We start from the raw sequence: 18,344 nt of genomic DNA on the forward strand, positions 1-18,344 counted from the left end.
TTTGGAAGGGAAGAAGCGGGCCAGTCCGCTCAGTGATGGAGCCGCAGTGAAAGGGCTCGATGTCGACCACCGCCGAATGAATCCGGAAAAGACCGAGAGTATTTAAAGAGACATTGCCCGCATGCCCCAGTGACCTCATCCCAACCGTCTCCGACTCATGATTTGCCACACTTTCCCATTGTTCAACTACACCTCCGAAACCCTGCACAAAAATAGACTAGATTAGCATAGGCTACAACAATGTAAAGAACGTAAAGAACAAAATCATTATAATTTATTTATAAAAACACATTTCACTGAAAGAATTCACTGACAATTACATTTTTAAAAAGCCCACCTGAAATAAATAATAAGGTTATCAGTAGGCCTATATATAAAATAACAAGTTATAATAAAAAATACAAATACAAAATCACACCAATCTTGATGCTATGAGGCTCTGTAAATACACATTGTCAAGCCATTTTAATGCTCTAAATTTGACTTTCAGACAAAACAGATTAAACAATAAAACAATAATAGTGTATGTAGCACATACAATAAAACATAAGGGCTTATGTAGATTCAATCTCTTTCAGCTGGTCCTGACTATAGCCTGTATACTGTCTGAGACCATGGCTCATAGCTCTGGGCATTTACAGTACAAAGCTATGAGCCATGATCCATAGCTTGTCTCACACTGTATAAATTAGGCTTATCAGTCAGTGCCACTATTGTTACAGATTGTAAACATGTAAACCGTGACAAATATTACAGTGACAACAACTATCCTGGCTTTGATTTGTATAGATCGCTATGAGTTCAGAATAATTCTACTCACTGGATAGTGCAAACACTCAAATGTACTGAATGTTGGATTGTGGATTATTTTCAGCACAACCTGGGATTAAATACATTTTTATTGCATGTGAGAATTACTTGGCCATTATCTGAGCACCTACAGCACTGATACAGAGCTGAAACAACAGAAGAGGATGATGTTCATTTGACAGCAATGGGTTGTAGCTACAGTCCAAATATTGTAGATCGGTGGTCTTCAACGTTTTCAGGCCAAGGATCCCTTAGTTGAGAGAGAGATGAAGCAGGGACCCCCAAAACCTTTTCATAGATTCCGTATAGTTTCATTGTTTGACAGCACAATCGTCAGTGTATTTTGGATTCATGTAAATTTGTGTTTTCAGATATTTAACCACTTGAACCATCAATACTTAATAAACTTGACCTTTCACTCGGTACTCTGTCTGCTCTTTTTCCCCTCTACACTAAAGCTCTTTGCCCAAAATAGCCTATCTACAAGCTCACAACGCCTCGCGTATGAGCTTGTAGATCTGTTATTTTTGGCTAAAGTTATCAGAATATGGACACTAAGGATCAAGTGGTTAATATAAAAACAGAGAAAAAACCTATCACTCAAAGATTTGGAGGACCCCCTGTTGAAGACCCCTGTTGTAGATCATGGCAAGACAAAATCATACTCTTCATACGCACATAAAAGAACGCAAACAAAGCAGATTCTGTCAGTATATAAAAAAATTAGGTACAGTACTTAATGTATTTACTGGATTCGTTCAGCCTGCTATATCCTGAGATTTTGGCACTCTTGAAATGCTTCAACACAAACGTTCTACCAAAGATCACTATAGGGCTATGTCCACAGAAAGCTTATTTTTTTTCTTCTTTTTTTTAAGTTGGCAGCGCTTTTCTGCCATGCATTCCTATGGTAAAGACGCGCTGAAGCACTCCTCTTCCTAGCACAGAGCGCCATGTTTCAGTGCTATCGGCATCCAGTGTTTTTTTCGCGAAGCGCCTCAAGAAGAAAACAGTGAAACCTTTACCGCTCATCAATGTCACTTTCCTATGAAGAGGGTTGGAGAGACACGCCCACAACCATTGGGCAGTGCATGTGCAGTGCTCTGGACATGATATCCATCACACAGACACACACAACAACAACAACAACAACAACAACAACACAAAAAAGCTTTCTAGTGTGGACACAGCCCCTATAAGCAATAGAAAATGTCAGGCTTTGGGGCTGTTGTGGCACAGTATAGACTGTTTTGACATGTCACGGAAGGGTAAACTCAACCGAAGCCAACAACATTACTGTCTTTGGGGGTCTGTTCCATTTACTGTGGGTATTTATGTGCCAGCATGAAGTTTGTACTGGAGTTGTCCATGCTGGCATCAATGACCCGTCCGCAAATCAGCTGTGGAAAGAGGTAAATGGGTCATTTCTTGGGGCTGCTGTAGTGGCCCAGTGGCGAACCCTGAACGTAGGTGAGGATGGCACTCTGGAGGTAGCTGGCTCTCTGCGCCTCGTCCTCCCTCATCCTCTGAATCTCTGCCTCTCTCAGACGCAGCTTCTCCTTCATGGAGGAGATCTCACTCTCCTTGTCGAGGATCGCCTCTCTGTGGTTGCTGGTGAGCGCTACAGAACAGCACACACACGCACACAGCAGACAAGACAGTCTCAAAACGTGTAATGCATAATGAACGCCGGCTTGACCTGAAATCTCTACACCAGTGGTTCCCAAACTTTTTAGCCCAAGACCCAAAAGAGACACGGACCAAACTAGTGAAAATAGCTGATCTACAAGCTCACAACACGGAACATTTGTTTTTTAATTTATGGAATTTCTTAGATTTCTCTTTCATATCTTCATGAAATGACTGAAAAAAATCATTGAATTCGTTTTTTGATTCACAAACATCTTAGCTTTTTTGGGAATGCTTTTTGAAAAGGTTTTAAAATAATAATTTAAAACAAAATGTAAGAAACCACGATCCACAAATGGGTCCTGTTTGGGATAGTGCTCGACAGGATGGGAAAGCTGTGATTGTGTGTGTGTGAATGAGAGAGACAGACAGAAATGGTGGAGAAGGACAGAGGAAGAGAAGAAGGCCATGCGAGCGTGCACCTTTCATCTCTCGCTCTAGAGCGCTGATCTTTTCTTTGAGGCCTCCTTGCGCCGTCCTCTCAGCCTGCAGGTGTCCAATCTGCTCCTGCAGCTCCACCCTCACCCTGCACACCTCAGCCACCTTCTCCTGGTCCTTACCCGACAAGTCCTGGTACCAGAACATACAGTTGGTTTTGGACACAGAAAAGCAATTTTTTAGACAAATATACACCAGGGACGTGCAGAGAATGTTAGAGAGGCAGGGGCTGAAATTTCTAAAAGGGCGGTTGGTGAAACTTTTGAAAATAGCAGACGGCTATTTTCGGTACTTGATACCACACCAAACTAAGCATAATCAAGTGAATACTGGATTATGCGGCATGGATTACTACTGTACACAGAGAGGGCAATTCTTTCAACATAAGATGCTGCATTCAAGTTCATGAGAGTTTGGACAAGGCAATTCTCTGGAAAGAGGACATTATTTTGCGTTAGCTTCACCATAGTGAAAATTGCATTCATGATCTGGAGAGGGCATTTTTTACAGACAGGTAAAAGGGCAGGGGCTCTAGCCCCCTTTGATGTCTATGTCTGCATGTGCCTAAACAAATTCATTACACACTGAAGAACGTTTGAGTGGAGGAGGATGCAATCTGTGTGGGTGCGGTATATTCATAGTTTGTGCATGTTGCGGGGTTGCAAACCTGCTGCAGCTCTTCAATCCTGCGTCTAAGTCCGTCTATCTCTACGTTCTGTTGTCCGTTCTTGGCCTGCAGGTCGGCGATGGTCTGTTTCTGCTGGGAGCAGTGTGTCTGGGCCTCCTGCCGGGACTGACGCACAGAGCGAAGCTTCTCCTCCAAGGAGGCCGCATGTTCCTGCTGCTCCCAGGAACCAATGGGAACGAGGGAAAGAGGAAGGAAGACTGTTTTGTGTCTTTTCTTGTGAGATAATGATTCATGTTTCTTTCTTATCAGCCTCGTAAGCCTAATTTAATTTTGTACTTTGTCTAAAAAGACTATCACTTGACTTTTTTGTTGTTGCTGAAAATATGTTATTTCTTTGTATAGGTCTGAATGACAAAGGGTGATGCCATGTGGCATTTAAATTTAAAATGGAAGGACATTCCATAACCTGTTTTAAATTGTATTTAAAATAAATGGTTACAATGTGAAACATGTTCCAAATAGGACCCCTAATTATGGAGTGGACGTGTCTAACTAGGGGGAAAATACAGTATTTCAAGTTTTCCTTTAATGTTTGAATGTAGGAAAAGAAAATAGACCATTTTCAAGACAGTCTCAGAACTTACCTGTTCCAGGCGGATTTGAGTTCGTACTTTGCCCATTTCCTCTTCTGCCTGGGCTCTCTCTGTCACACACATCGCCTTTGCTTTGCTCAGCTCCTGCAGCGCACACATTGCACACGTGCCTTTTTAATGTCTGCGTTATACTGTTGATTTTTTTACAAGCGTGTACATTGTTGACAAATTTCATGTCTTTAAATATACTATGTTTTTATAGACAAGCTGACCTCTTCCAACTGGATTCTCTGACTCTCCAGTTTGAAGATGCGTTCCTGCAAAGCTCTCTCGCTTTCCTCGAGGTGCCGATTCACATTGTCAACCTGTACAAAAAATAAAATAATGAGAAGAAGAGGAATAGGGAGAAGAAGAAAACCTCTATGAAAACATGATCTGTTTTAGATATGCTATTTTTGCTATTCATCACATGACAACATATTATTTGGGGCTTAAGTGGAAAACTAAGGTTCATGCTGTTTACTGTTGAGGAAGAAATGATATGGCTGCTTATATCTATCCTTTATATTTACCATGACTTTACATTATGATATTTGGTAGCTTGTAAGAGCCTAGATTTCTCCACTAGGCCTGATAGCTATTGTTTTGGTACAGCCTATCATGTTATGGTAGCCTGTCCTTGAAACAGCTACAGTATAACTATGATATCTGCCTTGTTCTTTTAGCAGATCTACAGTACCTGAGATGAGTGTTATACTTCTCCCCGTGATATCATGTACATAAAGCATACCATTCACCACCTAGAATATTGTCTCGACTCCTATTTGCCTCATCGATTACTGATTGATCCAGAATTCCACAACACTGTGCTCTAAATTGTAAATTATAATTGTAATTACATCCAGGACAGTACCTCTTTCTGACGGAGGCTATCCATGTCTTCCAAGGCCTGTTTGGATCTCCTCTTCTCCATCTCTAAACGGTCTGATGGAGGATGACAGAGAAAGAAACAAAGTCCTGGTTTTTAGGACACTATTACTATAAAGTTGGCCATCCCACCCATGACCCAAAATTGCATTATAAAACAAAATGCCACACTCTTAAACTGATCTTTTGTGTGCAGTGCCGTAAGGCTGATTTATACCTGGTGCGCACACGAAGAATATCCCATCTTGTAGATGGGATATCTTCGGTGCATAAGAGGATACACAACCAAGTAGATTGGTACAGTATTAGCATATGAAATTACAGTATATGTTTGTGTGTTACCTTCTGTCTGCGCTAGCCGTAGTTTGAGCTCTGCTGTAGTGTTGGTCAGCTCTTGCTTCAGCTCAAAGATCTGCTGTTGCTGACACTTACACCTGCGCTCCATCTCCTCCACCTAACACACACACACACACACACACACACACACACACACACACACACACACACACACACACACACACACACACACACACACACACACACACACACACACACACAGTTGAGAGAATGGTTTCCAGGGCCATCACACGCATACAACAGGCATGGAGGATAGACTAAGACATCTGATGATGATCAAATGAATATCAAATATCAAATCTATTTCATCAAGCAACTTAGAAAGTATCTGGGGTGCACACAAAAGCCCAAAGTTGATGTTAAAATGACCCTAGGAGTGTTTTAAAGTGAGATATTGTGGTTCACGTGGTTAAAGTCTGCGTCTACCTACTGTACGTATCAGGGCATTTCAGTACAAGTACTGAATTCAGACCCGGTCACACAATCTCACACCTTTCACGCACCTTATTCCTGAGCTGCTGATTGGCTTCTGTTGTGTTTTGCATCTCTCTGAGGAGCTTGCTCTCTCGGAGTACGCTGTCCTGTAGAGCAGAGGACACACAGTGAATGACACAGTCACCCTGTGTGATTCTACTGTCAGGGTTCCCACGGTCATGAAATTCCTGGAAATATTTTGAAATTATAAAAATATTTTTCCAGTACTGGAAAAGTTTTGGAATTGATTGGAAGCTATGCATTGTCTTTGGTTATTGATTTTGTTAATACTTTTGTTAATACTTTTTGTTAATGACAAATTAAACATTGGCCAAATTGTCAAATATTAGAGGCAGAAATTGTGAAAATAGCAGATCTACATGCTCACAACGCCTCGCAACTGTGAGCATGTAGATCGGCTATTTTCACAATAAAACCGTGTTATACAAAATTCCTCAACCCTTCAAATATGATTATTTCGGGGGTCACAGCCTGAAAAGGTTAAGAACCACTGGCATACACTACCCGTCTTTGGGCATTGCGCATAGGAGTAAGCGACTCGTTATTGAGCTGAATTATTGTTATACAGTCCTAGAAATCGGGTTAAATATTCTGGAAAAGTTTTGGAAATTAATTGGTAAAGATGTGTGGGAACCCTGTACTGTGTTTCTTCTCTGTCCTTCAGTGTCTCTGTTCAGACCTCCTGCTCTTTCCTCCTCTCTCTGTTCTGCCGTTCCCGCTGTTCATCCTTCTCGCTCTTCACACGAGCCAGTAGCTCTGCCAGATTGTGATTCTTCTGCTCGGAGAGTGCTAGGGACGCTTCGGTCATCTGCAGTCTGTGCACACACACGCGCACACGCACATACACACACGCACACAAAAATATTGTAGGAGATCGATGAAACAGACCATTGTTTTGAAATGATGCAATGAATACTAATATGATTGACAACAGACAAAAGAGACATTGTATGATTTATGCTAGTAGCAGCAACACTCATGCACAAAAGGCACAACTAAACAAAGTTGGATTTTGCTCCAGCAATGGTACAGAGAATTATCAAGCTGTCTTGCACTGGAGCAGCTGACTTTTGCTATTATTAATCTGATCTTCCAAGAAATTTGGGGTCAGTTCATACATTTCATGGAAGGTAATCCTTCAGGACTTGTATTGGATGATGCTGCTGCTCTGTAATGCGTGGAAGAAAATGGCCTTTTGTTTGTGTTTTTGTTCTTTGTTTTATAATGTCATAGTGTATGACTGTGTTTTTCCCCCATTTTTGTTTTTTTGATTTTTATGTAATGTTTGTATGCTCTATTGTTGTTTGATTGTTATAGGCAAATCAATATAAACTGAAGAGCCATACATGTTCTGTATATTTGGAAAATGACTAATATATAAATATATTGTTAAAATACAATAAATCCAAGGAGGTGTTTATCCAATCAGCATGCCCATATATGGGCGTATACTTTTGATTAACTTACAATAGAAAAATACACATCATCACCTAAACCAATTGTAATCTCTATAGAGACATCATCACTATGACACCATAGGAAACCCTATAGAATAAATGTGATTAGCTACAATCAAAAAATATATAATTCATTCATTTGTTATTTTCAATATAATATAATATAATATACCATAAAGAAAAGACGAGAGGATTGTTAAATAACACTAAAACAATGACAAATTCGTATAAAAAGAAGATGTGGCTACATTTTGTTTGATTGTAAATGGTAATAATTCCAACAGCAAACACCACAGACCCATTGATGTTAAAGTCCATTATTATTCTACTTATAATAATATTTATTGTAAATCTCTAGTAATATCAATGCATTGCTTTATTAACCCATTAAAACAGCAGTTCTCAAAGATAGCAGGTATACAAGCTGATAGCAGATATTACGCAGCCTGTACAGTATGTCATCTCCTGACATCATCGGGAGATGACGTGATCGTTCCCATCAGACATCATTATATATAGAATACAACCAGCTGCTGTTTTGCTTTAAGTCAATAGTTAATGGAGAGTCAGACTTAGACAATCTATGGTTCAATCGGAGTGAGCTTTCCAACAGAGTAACAGAGTTGTGAGGAACGTATAAAGAAGAGGGACCAGGCCAAACATGGCCAGCAAAAACCTGGCCGCCCTGGGCAAAGTCCTGGTGCGTCGGCGAGCGCTGGACGCCACCGGCGGTGAGGAAACCCACTTTGCACGCTGCCTGTCCACGCTGGCCCTAGTCTCCATGGGTGTGGGCTCCACACTGGGAGCTGGCATCTACGTGCTGGCTGGGGAGGTGGCGCAGAAGGCGGGGCCCGCCGTCGTCCTCTCCTTCCTCCTGGCCGGCATCGCCTCGTTGCTGGCAGGGCTGTGCTATGCTGAGTTCGGCGCCCGCGTCAACAGGACGGGCTCGGCGTACCTGTACGCCTACGTGACGGTGGGCGAGGTGTGGGCTTTCGCCACGGGCTGGATCTTGGTGCTGTCCTACATCGTCGCGGCTGCTGCCGTGGCCAAGGGCTGGGCCTCCACCTTTGACAACCTAGTGGACCAGAGGATCTCGGGCTTCTTCAGAGACAACATGGCCATCAGGGTCCCCGGCGGCGTCTTCGCGGAATACCCCGACTTCTTTGTGCTCCTGCTGCTGCTGCTGCTCACCGGCCTGCTGGCGTTCGGCGCAAAGGAGTCTTCCGTGGTCAACAAGGTCTTCACGGTCGTCAACCTGTTGGTGTTGGCCTTCTCCGTCCTCTTTGGCCTCGTCAAGGGGGACCCGGCTAACTGGAATCTAACGTTGGCTGACTTCCAAGCTTTCGTGAGCTCCACCAACAGCACCAAGACTGCCGTAGAGCACTTCGGCGCGGGTGGGTTCACTCCGTTCGGCCTGGCCGGCGTCCTGTCCGGTGCCGGCAGCTGCTTCTTCGCCTTTGCGGGCTTCCACAACATTGCCACTATGAGCGAAGAAGCCAAGAACCCCCGGCGCTCCATCCCCGTGTCCATCATGGCCACGCTGCTCATCTGTTTCCTCGCCTACTTTGGCGTGGCGGCGGCGCTCACCTTCATGATGCCGTACTACCAGGTCCACGCCCAGAGCCCGCTGCCGGTGGCCTTTGGCCACCTGGGCTGGCACTGGGCTCGCTACGCCGTGGCCGTGGGCTCCCTGTGCGCCATGGCCACCAGCATGCTGGGCTGCGTGTTTGCCGCACCCAGGGTCCTCTACGCCATGGCCGAGGACGGCCTGCTGTTCCGCTGTCTGTCCAGGATCAATGGCAAGACCAAGACCCCCGTCCTGGCCACCCTGGTGTCCGGTGGTGTGGCCGCCGTCATGGGCTCCCTGTTCAACCTGCGGGCTCTGGTGGACCTGGCTGTCATCGGCCTGCTATGGTCTTACATCCTGGTGGCCGTCAGCGTGGTCATCCTCAGGTACCAGCCGGGGGACTCTTCATCCTCCCAGCCCGAGGAGGAGGAGGAGAAGCAGGTGGGAGGCGGAGGGGATCGTAAGGAGAAGCAGCCAGACGAAGAGGAAGAGGAGGAGGGCTTCAGCCTCAAGCTGCTGCTCTTCCCAAGCAGGAAGATGCCCACGCAAACCTCTGGCACCGTCGCCTATGCCGCCACCGTGGCGGTGACAGCGCTGATCGCCGCGCTGTGTGCCGCACTGCCGTCCGAGCTGCCGTCCGCCGGCGCCGGCAGGCTGTCGGCGTGCGCGGGCCTGGCCACGCTCTGCCTGGCGGGCATGGCTGTCATCTGGAGGCAGCCGCAGGCCAATGCAGAGGCGCTGGGCTTCAAGGTTCCTCTGCTGCCTGCCCTGCCGCTGCTCAGCGTTCTGATCAACATTTACCTCATGGCGCAGCTGGACCGGACGGCCTGGAGCGTGTTCGCCGTCTTCATGGCCCTGGGCTTTGCCATCTACTTCCTGTATGGGATCAGGAACAGTCGGCTCTCTGATCGTCGGAAAGGAAGCCAGTGAGACGTGAGGTTTGTCGTTTCAGCCTGTTTAAAATGTTTAAGCCGCTAAGACCTGACTGAGGCCGATTCTACAAATGCTTTCTAAATCAGTAATTAGTAGTGTAGTTGCCAAAGGCAACACAGCACACTATAGTACTTGTCCAACTTATTCATAGTAACCCCAAATGTCTGCTGGACTACTCCTCTCACAGTTTTTTGCGGCACACACTCAAGCCATATGTCAGATCGACCGGCTTCATCGTGATTTGTGCGCTTGCCAATTGACAACCCCGCAAAACTCAAATAGACCTGACTGCAAATGTAATTTTCTTCTGAAGATGGAAGTTTAGCGAGTTATCTCCTCATTCCCATCAAGGCGTGTTGATATAAATGGTTCTATGTGAAGCCAATCACTCAGGAAAAAAACTAAAAATGACTCTTCATGTCTAGCCAGGTGCCACCTTGTCTGAAAGCAGTCTAATGGAAGCATCCACAAAAACAGTTCCCAAAGGGAGAAAGGGCACAGCAGTATGTGGGTCGTCGCGGAGAATAAATAGCCATGCTGTTGGGGTCGTGTATGTACCTGGGAATCTTTGGCTGCTAATAATAGCTGACCCTCCAACGCCTGATTAAAAATGCAACACCTGTAAGGTCTGCATGAGGCTGAGTCAGGGGAGATGCCTCTCATTATGGGACAAAGATGGGATCACAAGTCTATAATAAATCAGCCAAGATTGCTATTCCCTTCCGTTTTTTTCCCCCCGTTCTTTTTTAGGCAAGCTCAAAATGGGATTGATAATTAGATTTCAATTACAACAGGTCAGCATTGTCAATATGTAGAAATTGAAATACAAAGCTGCAATACTGAGGGGGGAGGGGGGGGGGGGGGGTTACACACCTTTGGTGTCTGTCTGAGTCTCTGTCTGTCTGAGTCTCTGGCCCTGTTACAGCGCCACGAGGAGGAAGGTTTGAGTAAAACACATTTTTGGACAATACTCCTACAGATCTTGTCCAAAAATCACAGATCTGTACACAGTATCTCTATAGCCATTAAACGAAACAGCTATTTCTTACATTGATGCTCCTACATATTATCATGCAAGTACCAGTTAAAGTTACTTTCCATCCCTCATATACTGTGTGCACAGTGCACACCCCATAACCCACACAACGCACATAATTTCGGAGCTCATATCTTCAAACGGGTAAGGGCTAGTTGCTTTAATTGTATGAGCAGAGAATAAAGGAAGAGTTGAAGCGTACTTGGCAGTGACTGAGTTGACAGCTGACTTCCTCTCGTTCAGTGCTTCCTGGAGCTGGCCAACATGGATAGAGGTTGATCTGACGGGGGGAAACAGTTGTGTTAAGCCATATTTCATACTTTGCTGTATAGCGGAAACATCCATCTACAAGCTCACAACGTGTCACAATGACAAATATTTTTTTCTTCTCCTTTTTATATTTGAATAATAAAAACTTAAATAAAAAAGAACATTTGGGGGAAATTTTGTATGCCACTTCACAGCTTGAAAATCCAGTTCCAAGTGGTCTCCGTAATATGGCCGTGTCACATCCGTGACTTAACCAAAGAGAAAGCAATGTGCCCCAAAACATGACATTTCGCAGTGCACCCGTTAACATTGAAACGTGAAAGGGACATATGCCAAATTTAATATAGGATAATGATGCCAGTTAAAGTGGTTAACTATTATGTATTTTTTATTTTTTGTTATATACAGTAATATATTTGCCAGACCCATGAAATGGGTAGGCCTACATAAGCAAATGTCGGTCTGTCTGTCCGGGTTTTCTATATAAAGGGTATATATGATGATGACATGATGATGACATGCCTACAAAAGGTATGATGTCATAAATGATGATGACAGACAGGGGGTCTGGCACAACCAGGTTGACCTGGTCTAGTTTTTAACCTGGTGTCTCTATTTTGGGCATAATAAAAATTTTCAAACATTTCAACATGTTCACAAATAATAATAAATAAATAACAAATACAGTCTAACAATGTGTAAAAATGTAGATTGGCTGTTTGTCGTACGATGCAGAATATACTGTAGGGCTTAAGTGGTTAACCCAATCATCCCATCCCACTGACCTGCTGGAGCGTCCCATATCCTCTCTCTGTTTGTCTATGGTCTCCATCAGACTTAGGTACTGACAGGGAGATATGAGGACCAGAAACAAAAATGCAATGTGATGTTATTTTGGTATTTTCGGTTGATTGTGTGGGTTATTGGTGCTTATATGCAGCAATTTAATACTTCATCAACATTAAATGCATTAAATACACGTGGCCCTGTCCTAGTAGTCAGGGAATATTATTAGAATACCTGTCAAAGCTGGGAATAAATTCCTTACCAAACGATTTCTTCACCAATGTGTTCGTAAAGGTGTCTAGTAACATATCCAACAGATTGAAATTCAACATCCCTAGGAGAATATTTGACAGCTAGAACTATGAAACTAGAAATATGGACCCCATACAACTGTGAAGAGTGATGACTCATCACTAAACCGTCGTTTTCTGGGTCTGTTTTTAGCTCAATGAATGTTTCTCGTGCAAAACAAATGCTTGCAATGGATTCAGAATAATTAAAAACACCTAGTTAGACCCCTCACATGCTACTTAAAGCATATTTTTGGGAGTCATTGTTTCCCTTTTAGTATAGTGTATAGTAAGTGAATGAGACCCAGAATTACCCTAGCTGTCAAAGATTTTCCTAGGGATGCTGAATTTCAAACTTTGTTTGATATGTTACTAGACACCTTTACTAACACATTGGTGAAGAAATTGTTTGGTAAGGAATTTATTCCCAGGTTTTATTAATATCTCCTGACTATAGTGGCTAGGCATGGCAAACAAGCATTCCTGAGACATACATCATACAATTAGCTTGTAAAGGCGTTTGTGTTAGAGAAGCCACTGGTGCTTGATTTTGTTAATAAGAAGCAAACAGCTAAAAATATACAATACTTTGACAAATTTCTGTCACATTTTCTATCACATAACAATGTCACCTACAGTCATTTCTTTTCTTTTTTTTTAAAGATTTTGTTTTTGGGCTTTTTGCCTTTATTGATAGGACAGTAGACTGACAGGAAATGGGGGGAGAGAGAGACGGGGAGTGACATGCGGCAAAGGTCTTCCGGATCGGTAATCGAACCGGCGCCGCCACCAGGCATCCATGCCTATGTGGTATGCGCCCGGACCAGTAGGCCAGCGGACGCCCCACCTACGGTCATTTCAATGCAATCTGGAGACATCATCAAAATCGAATAAATAGCATTTGCATTCTTTTCAGATTATTTAGCCAGGTAGCTTTTTTAAGTTTCATTCATCACATAATTGGTTCCTTGTGTTAAGGCTGAATTGGTGGGATGATGTATATAGTAGGGTTGGTACTGTTTAATCAGACTAATCAATTTTGTAAATTATAAAACATCAATTAGAATAGTTTTGCTTTGATCGGTTGATGACAAAATAAAAGTAGGCCTACATATTTGCAAAGAAAAAAGTGCGTCTCGATTATTCAATCATTAAAAAAGTAATGGACAGAATAATCGCTAAGAAAATAATCAATAGCCGCAGCCGTATACCTGCCGCCCCTTCTCCTCCTTGATTGTCTGGATCTCCTTGGTGAGGACCTGGGTTCTGTTGCGACTCGTCTTCAGCGTGGACTGTCTGTCCGAGTTACGCTCTATAGCCTGCTCTGGAGGGGGTAACGAGTAACAACAGGTGGGAGCGGGCAAGGACGGGAAAGAAATGAGGCTGTGTGTGAGAGTGGAGGGCAGTGTGTGTGGCGCACAGGACAAGGCAAGAGACACACGTAGCATAAGTGGACATAATGGGAACATAATGATAAAACATGAACAAACCTGCAGTGCACGGGAAATATGCATTAAATGTGTGCACTGTGCACATACTGTGAATATACTGTACATTGCATACACTCCTTACCGAGAGCCTTGAGCGCGTCACTAGGTATGTTGTTCCCAGCCAAGTCCAGCTGCACCAGGGTCTTGTTCTGCTGCAAAGCCTCTAGAAGGGACCTGCCGCCCAGAAGACCAATGTTGTTCCACCTCAGATCTGCGGTATAGGAGGCAAGGGTCATCAATATGTCTGTACACGGACAAATGTGTCCGTGGTAAAGATTTGCTCTTGTCCATGGCAACTTCTAGATATTCTGCTTTACACACCATTATAATGTTCTTATTTTCATCATAAGACCCAATTACTGAAGTCTCCAGGTTTTCTTCAGAATATGTGTGAGTGACCCATGTATGAAGGGTCCATTTGGTTCCATTTGTACACTATCAGAGTTACAGACCTGTTATGGTCATTCAGGGCTACGTAGCTCTTTATGTGTTTCTGGTAATATTATTGTCCGGTCACTTTATAGGTCTGTGACAATAATGGAATTAGGACAAAAACCACAAGCCGACATGGCGATGATAAGAACATTATAATGGTGTGTAAAACAGAATATCTAGACTGGACCACAACATTTTCTCAACAATATCTACAAATAAAACTGGTCTGTGCTCTTTCAAAATGATTGTATAATATTTGTTTTAGCTTAATAGTTTTTGTTTCAAACGTTTACCCAGAACTTCCAGGGTGCCGTTCTTCTTCAGGGCCAGAGCGAGCTCTGAGGCCCCCTGGTGGCTTATCTGATTATTGCGTAGGTCCAGATGGGTCAGAGTGTTACTGGCGCCCAAACCCTCACAGAACACAGAGAATGCTTCGTCCCACATGCCCAACGCATTCCACTCCAACACCAGCCTGCAAGCAACACATGAGCACTACTCACTGACACAACAGCACACACAATAAGACATACAGAGTTTAAAACCAGACATGCATCTTGGGCTGTTGCCATAACAATAACGGCAGCACAGTTCTCACCTACGGATAGTCTTGTTCCGAGCGAGCAACTTCCCCAACACCTCAGCACCCGTCGATCTCAGGTTATTTCCCTATAAAGAATTACATAAAAGAGGTTCATATGATTCTATGTAGCTTTATTCCATGATGTTTTGCAGTATATTTTTTACTGTAATGTATAATATTGTCTGCATTATTATGTATTACAAAGGACCACAATGGAAACAAGGCCCTGGGGCTTTTTGTGTTAGACTAGAGGTACTGCCTACCTCTAGTCTAAGTCTAAGGTTTCTGAAAAACTTCAAATATTTATTCAAAAATTACAAAAAGATGAGGTTGCCTATATACTGTACATAGCAACAAGAAACCCAAAAAGGGTTCCCGTCCTGAAAGTTATAGTTACAAATGGGTGTTCCCCATTCTAAACGTGTTAATAAAGTATTTAATCAATGTATTAATCCCTATTATGGGCTAATCATAATAGGGGAACATTCATTTGGCAAAAATATCAGATCTAAAAGTTCACAACACGTCGGGTTGCAACACGTTGTGAGCTTCTTGATCTTCTATTTCTGCTGTTGACTACAAAAAGGTACAATAGGGTTTAGGTGGTTACTGAAGAGACTGTTGGTGAGTTTACAATGCCTGGTGGGTTGTGGTCTTACCTTCAGATCCAACACTTTAATAGTGGTGTTACCAAACAGTCCACTGATGAGCGCCTTGGCACCTGAAGTGACACACATGTACAGTATGACAAGAGATATTGTTCTGAGGTGTTACTCAAACAGGAACAATTAGAGAAACTTCTGATAAATTAATTATTGGGTGTGTGCTGTGCACACAGAGCGCTACAAATTAGAATATCACTGACATGAATCCCTCCATTCTAGGGCTATATAGTATTGGTTGAAATTGGTTGGGGTTTACTGACAGAAGAAGAAAGTAGAGTTTGCAACATTAGTTTTTAATCAGCTCGTATTGTATCATATCATTCCTGAAGATCCAAAAGGATCGAAACGTTGAAGCAATAAAAACCATTGGAACTGATTAAAAACCAGTGTTGCGGAGAATGCTGACTCTACTTTTTCCTTGTAGAAATCATGATTGGATTTAGGGTATAAAGGATATAAAAATACAAAGATGTTCCCAGGGAGGAAAAAAAAGGGTTAAAACACATTTTTCATTTCAGCTCGACTTTAAAGTATAACAGAAGACAATAAAAGGATGTTTAGATTAAAATAGATTAAAATACTGTATACAGGTATATTCACAATTCAAGTCAAGTGCCATTATGCTTACTTCCATGGTGTGACAGAGAACATTTGTATGTTAAAACAGAATTATGTGCCAAAGGCTCACACACGTGCCGTACCTTCCTCACTGAGCATGCAGTCACTGAGAGCCAGTTCCGTGAAGAGCGTATCTTTGTGGAAGACCCTTCCCAGCACAGCACAGGTGTCTGCATTCAGGCTTTGCGCCTTCAGGTCCAGCCTGGCCCCCCCCGTCACAGCCCTGGTCTCGTGGAGCTGTGTCAGAACGGACTCCTGGGGCTCCACGCTTCCCTCCTTACACAGGCGCAGGTACGTGCGCCTGAAGGCCTCCATGCTGGGTCACACGTCCTGCTTTCTCTCTGGTTGCTCTCTCTCCTGTCTCGTCTTGTTGTGCCCTATACAGTACCTAGGGCCGTCAAGATTACACATTTAAGTGGACGATTAATTGTCACACAAATAACTGCGATTAAGCATTTAATTGTGTTTTTGGCATTGAACTTTTGAGATCACGAATAAAAAAATAATTTCTGTTTGCTTTTCAGTTGTCATAATCAGAAGTTGCACGTTATTTTATTATGACAAATAACGTAAAAGAAAAAAAAAGAAATGCTGATATTGCTGATCTACAAGCTTTTTTGACACATTGTAAGCTTGTTGATGCTATTTGCTCTATTCTTGAGCAGCGCTCCGGGAAGGAGCTAAGCTCCAACATCTAGCTTTGTCCAGTTCCCAAAACAACTCTGATCCCCAATTGGCCAGCGGGACGCTTGATGAAAAAATAGCACCGGCCACTTCACACTAGGTGTGATCTTTTGAAAATGAATGAACTTTCTTCAACATGATAACAATTATGAAGATTATGCAAAATAATAGTGATTATTTTAAATAATTGCGATTAGGTAATAATTTAGACAGGCCCAGCCCTTTCATCCACCACCTCTCCACTCTTTACCTCTTCTCCTCCTCCTCTGGTCCCCACTCCCCAGCCTTTTCGTCCTCTCCTTCTTCCTCTCGGGGACTGACTCTCCTTTCCTGAAGAGGTAAATACATTGTTGAGGAGAAATGACAGGTCTATCAGAATGAATGAAAAAATCAAGCACAACAGCAGAAGTCTTCCTCAGTTTGTAATGTTTCCATTCATTACCAGTTACTACTGCGTATCCAGCAGTTGTTCAGATAGGCATAAAGTCCTTCAGTCACAACCCAACCCAACCTCATACCCCTAGTTATGGACCAGAGCTATCGTACGTACCCCAACCATCTTCCTCTGCTGGTCTCAGCATGATAGTTTAACCACCAAAGAGGCTCACCACAAGCAGTTCATTAACACCAACACTGAAGACTGCAATTAAACTGTAGTAATCAACCACCATTGTGAATCTGAATAGCAGGAAACTCTTGTGTCCAACAGAGTAGTAATTTCTTACTGTACGGTTGCCTCCAGTTCATCAACCAAGACATTTTAATATTTGGCACACATTGCATGATTGTTGAACCTTATAAGATGTCGTAATCATTAGGTTCTTAATGATGAGGAAATGTTATTGGCAATGAAGCTGCCAACATTGTGAAGAGGAGCCTAAAAAGACCATTATGCTACAAATGTCATTCATTTAAATGTAAAGATTCACCCACACTGCTTGGAGCCAATGAATGTCGTGATACGGTATTGTGCAAAAATAAAATAGTAACCTAGCTAGTAACTGCAAGGCAGTATGTCGATGTCAACAAACTGGTTGAATGGATTAGATTGTTTGTAAACAGCAGGATGAACATACTTCACTTCCCTTGGCAGCCCGCCCCGTTCCCTTGTCCATATTGCTTTAACGTCTTTTGTACACATTTTGGACAATAAGTATTGGTTGAATATGAGCAAAAGAACAATATGTCACCTCACTATAACGATCGCCTGATCACATCGTTGTTCCAGTACTCGTTAGATACTAGTTGCTGTGTTGTTGACAGCTCTCTTTGACGGTTATGATACCGGAAGTGATAAGGTAACCAGGAAGTGTGAACTCTTGCTCGGTATCTGGTCGGAAGGCATCCTGGGTTGTGTAGTCCTGTATACAGCAACATCACAGTACGCAGGTATGAGATGAGGAGAGAGCGTCACCGGTATATAGAGCATCGCAGCGGAAGTGGATTCCTGGGGTCACTACGTCATTCCCCATTCATTTTCGCCATAGACTTTTACAAAAATATTTATAACAATTATGTTAAGCCTCGAACCAAGCCATCCAGGATGGAGGTGAATCATGACCATATAACCTTTGATCCTATGTGAAAACATATTTT

General features: G+C 43.1%; 2 protein-coding genes across 2 annotated transcripts; one reads left to right on the forward strand and one right to left on the reverse strand.

The window, feature by feature from the left end:
- Positions 1-381: 381 nt before the first annotated feature.
- On the reverse strand, positions 382-18,027 carry lrrc45 (leucine rich repeat containing 45). The gene is made up of 19 exons (XM_080747011.1): positions 17,939-18,027; positions 16,999-17,078; positions 16,148-16,452; positions 15,441-15,502; positions 14,797-14,867; positions 14,495-14,673; positions 13,849-13,977; positions 13,488-13,600; positions 11,986-12,044; positions 11,133-11,210; positions 6,617-6,752; positions 5,946-6,023; positions 5,428-5,539; positions 5,072-5,142; positions 4,431-4,523; positions 4,210-4,302; positions 3,605-3,778; positions 2,922-3,069; positions 382-2,431 (listed from the first exon to the last, which is right to left on the reverse strand). Exons 3-19 carry the CDS (start codon positions 16,377-16,379, stop codon positions 2,232-2,234), a joined length of 2,028 nt encoding a protein of 675 aa, XP_080603137.1. The 5' UTR covers positions 16,380-16,452; positions 16,999-17,078; positions 17,939-18,027; the 3' UTR covers positions 382-2,231.
- LOC308303780 (high affinity cationic amino acid transporter 1-like) lies at positions 8,056-9,891 on the forward strand (the record flags this gene model as incomplete). The annotated part of the gene is made up of 1 exon (XM_080748274.1): positions 8,056-9,891. One exon carries the CDS (start codon positions 8,056-8,058, stop codon positions 9,889-9,891), a length of 1,836 nt encoding a protein of 611 aa, XP_080604400.1.
- Positions 18,028-18,344: the final 317 nt, after the last annotated feature.

The sequence above is a fragment of the Nannobrachium achirus genome (assembly GCF_963921795.1).
Source record: "Nannobrachium achirus genome assembly, chromosome: 18".
NCBI lineage: Eukaryota > Metazoa > Chordata > Actinopteri > Myctophiformes > Myctophidae > Nannobrachium > Nannobrachium achirus.

Excerpts from the sequence above, each read along its gene's own strand:
- lrrc45 (XM_080747011.1), bottom strand. The coding sequence starts at position 16,379 with ATGGAGGCCTTCAGGCGCACGTACCTGCGCCTGTGTAAGGAGGGAAGC. Across the intron at positions 13,601-13,848 it reads TGACGCGCTCAAGGCTCTCG|AGCAGGCTATAGAGCGTAAC; the intron begins GTAAGGAGTGTA and ends TACCCCCTCCAG. Across the intron at positions 4,303-4,430 it reads AGAGAATCCAGTTGGAAGAG|GAGCTGAGCAAAGCAAAGGC; the intron begins GTCAGCTTGTCT and ends TGTGCGCTGCAG.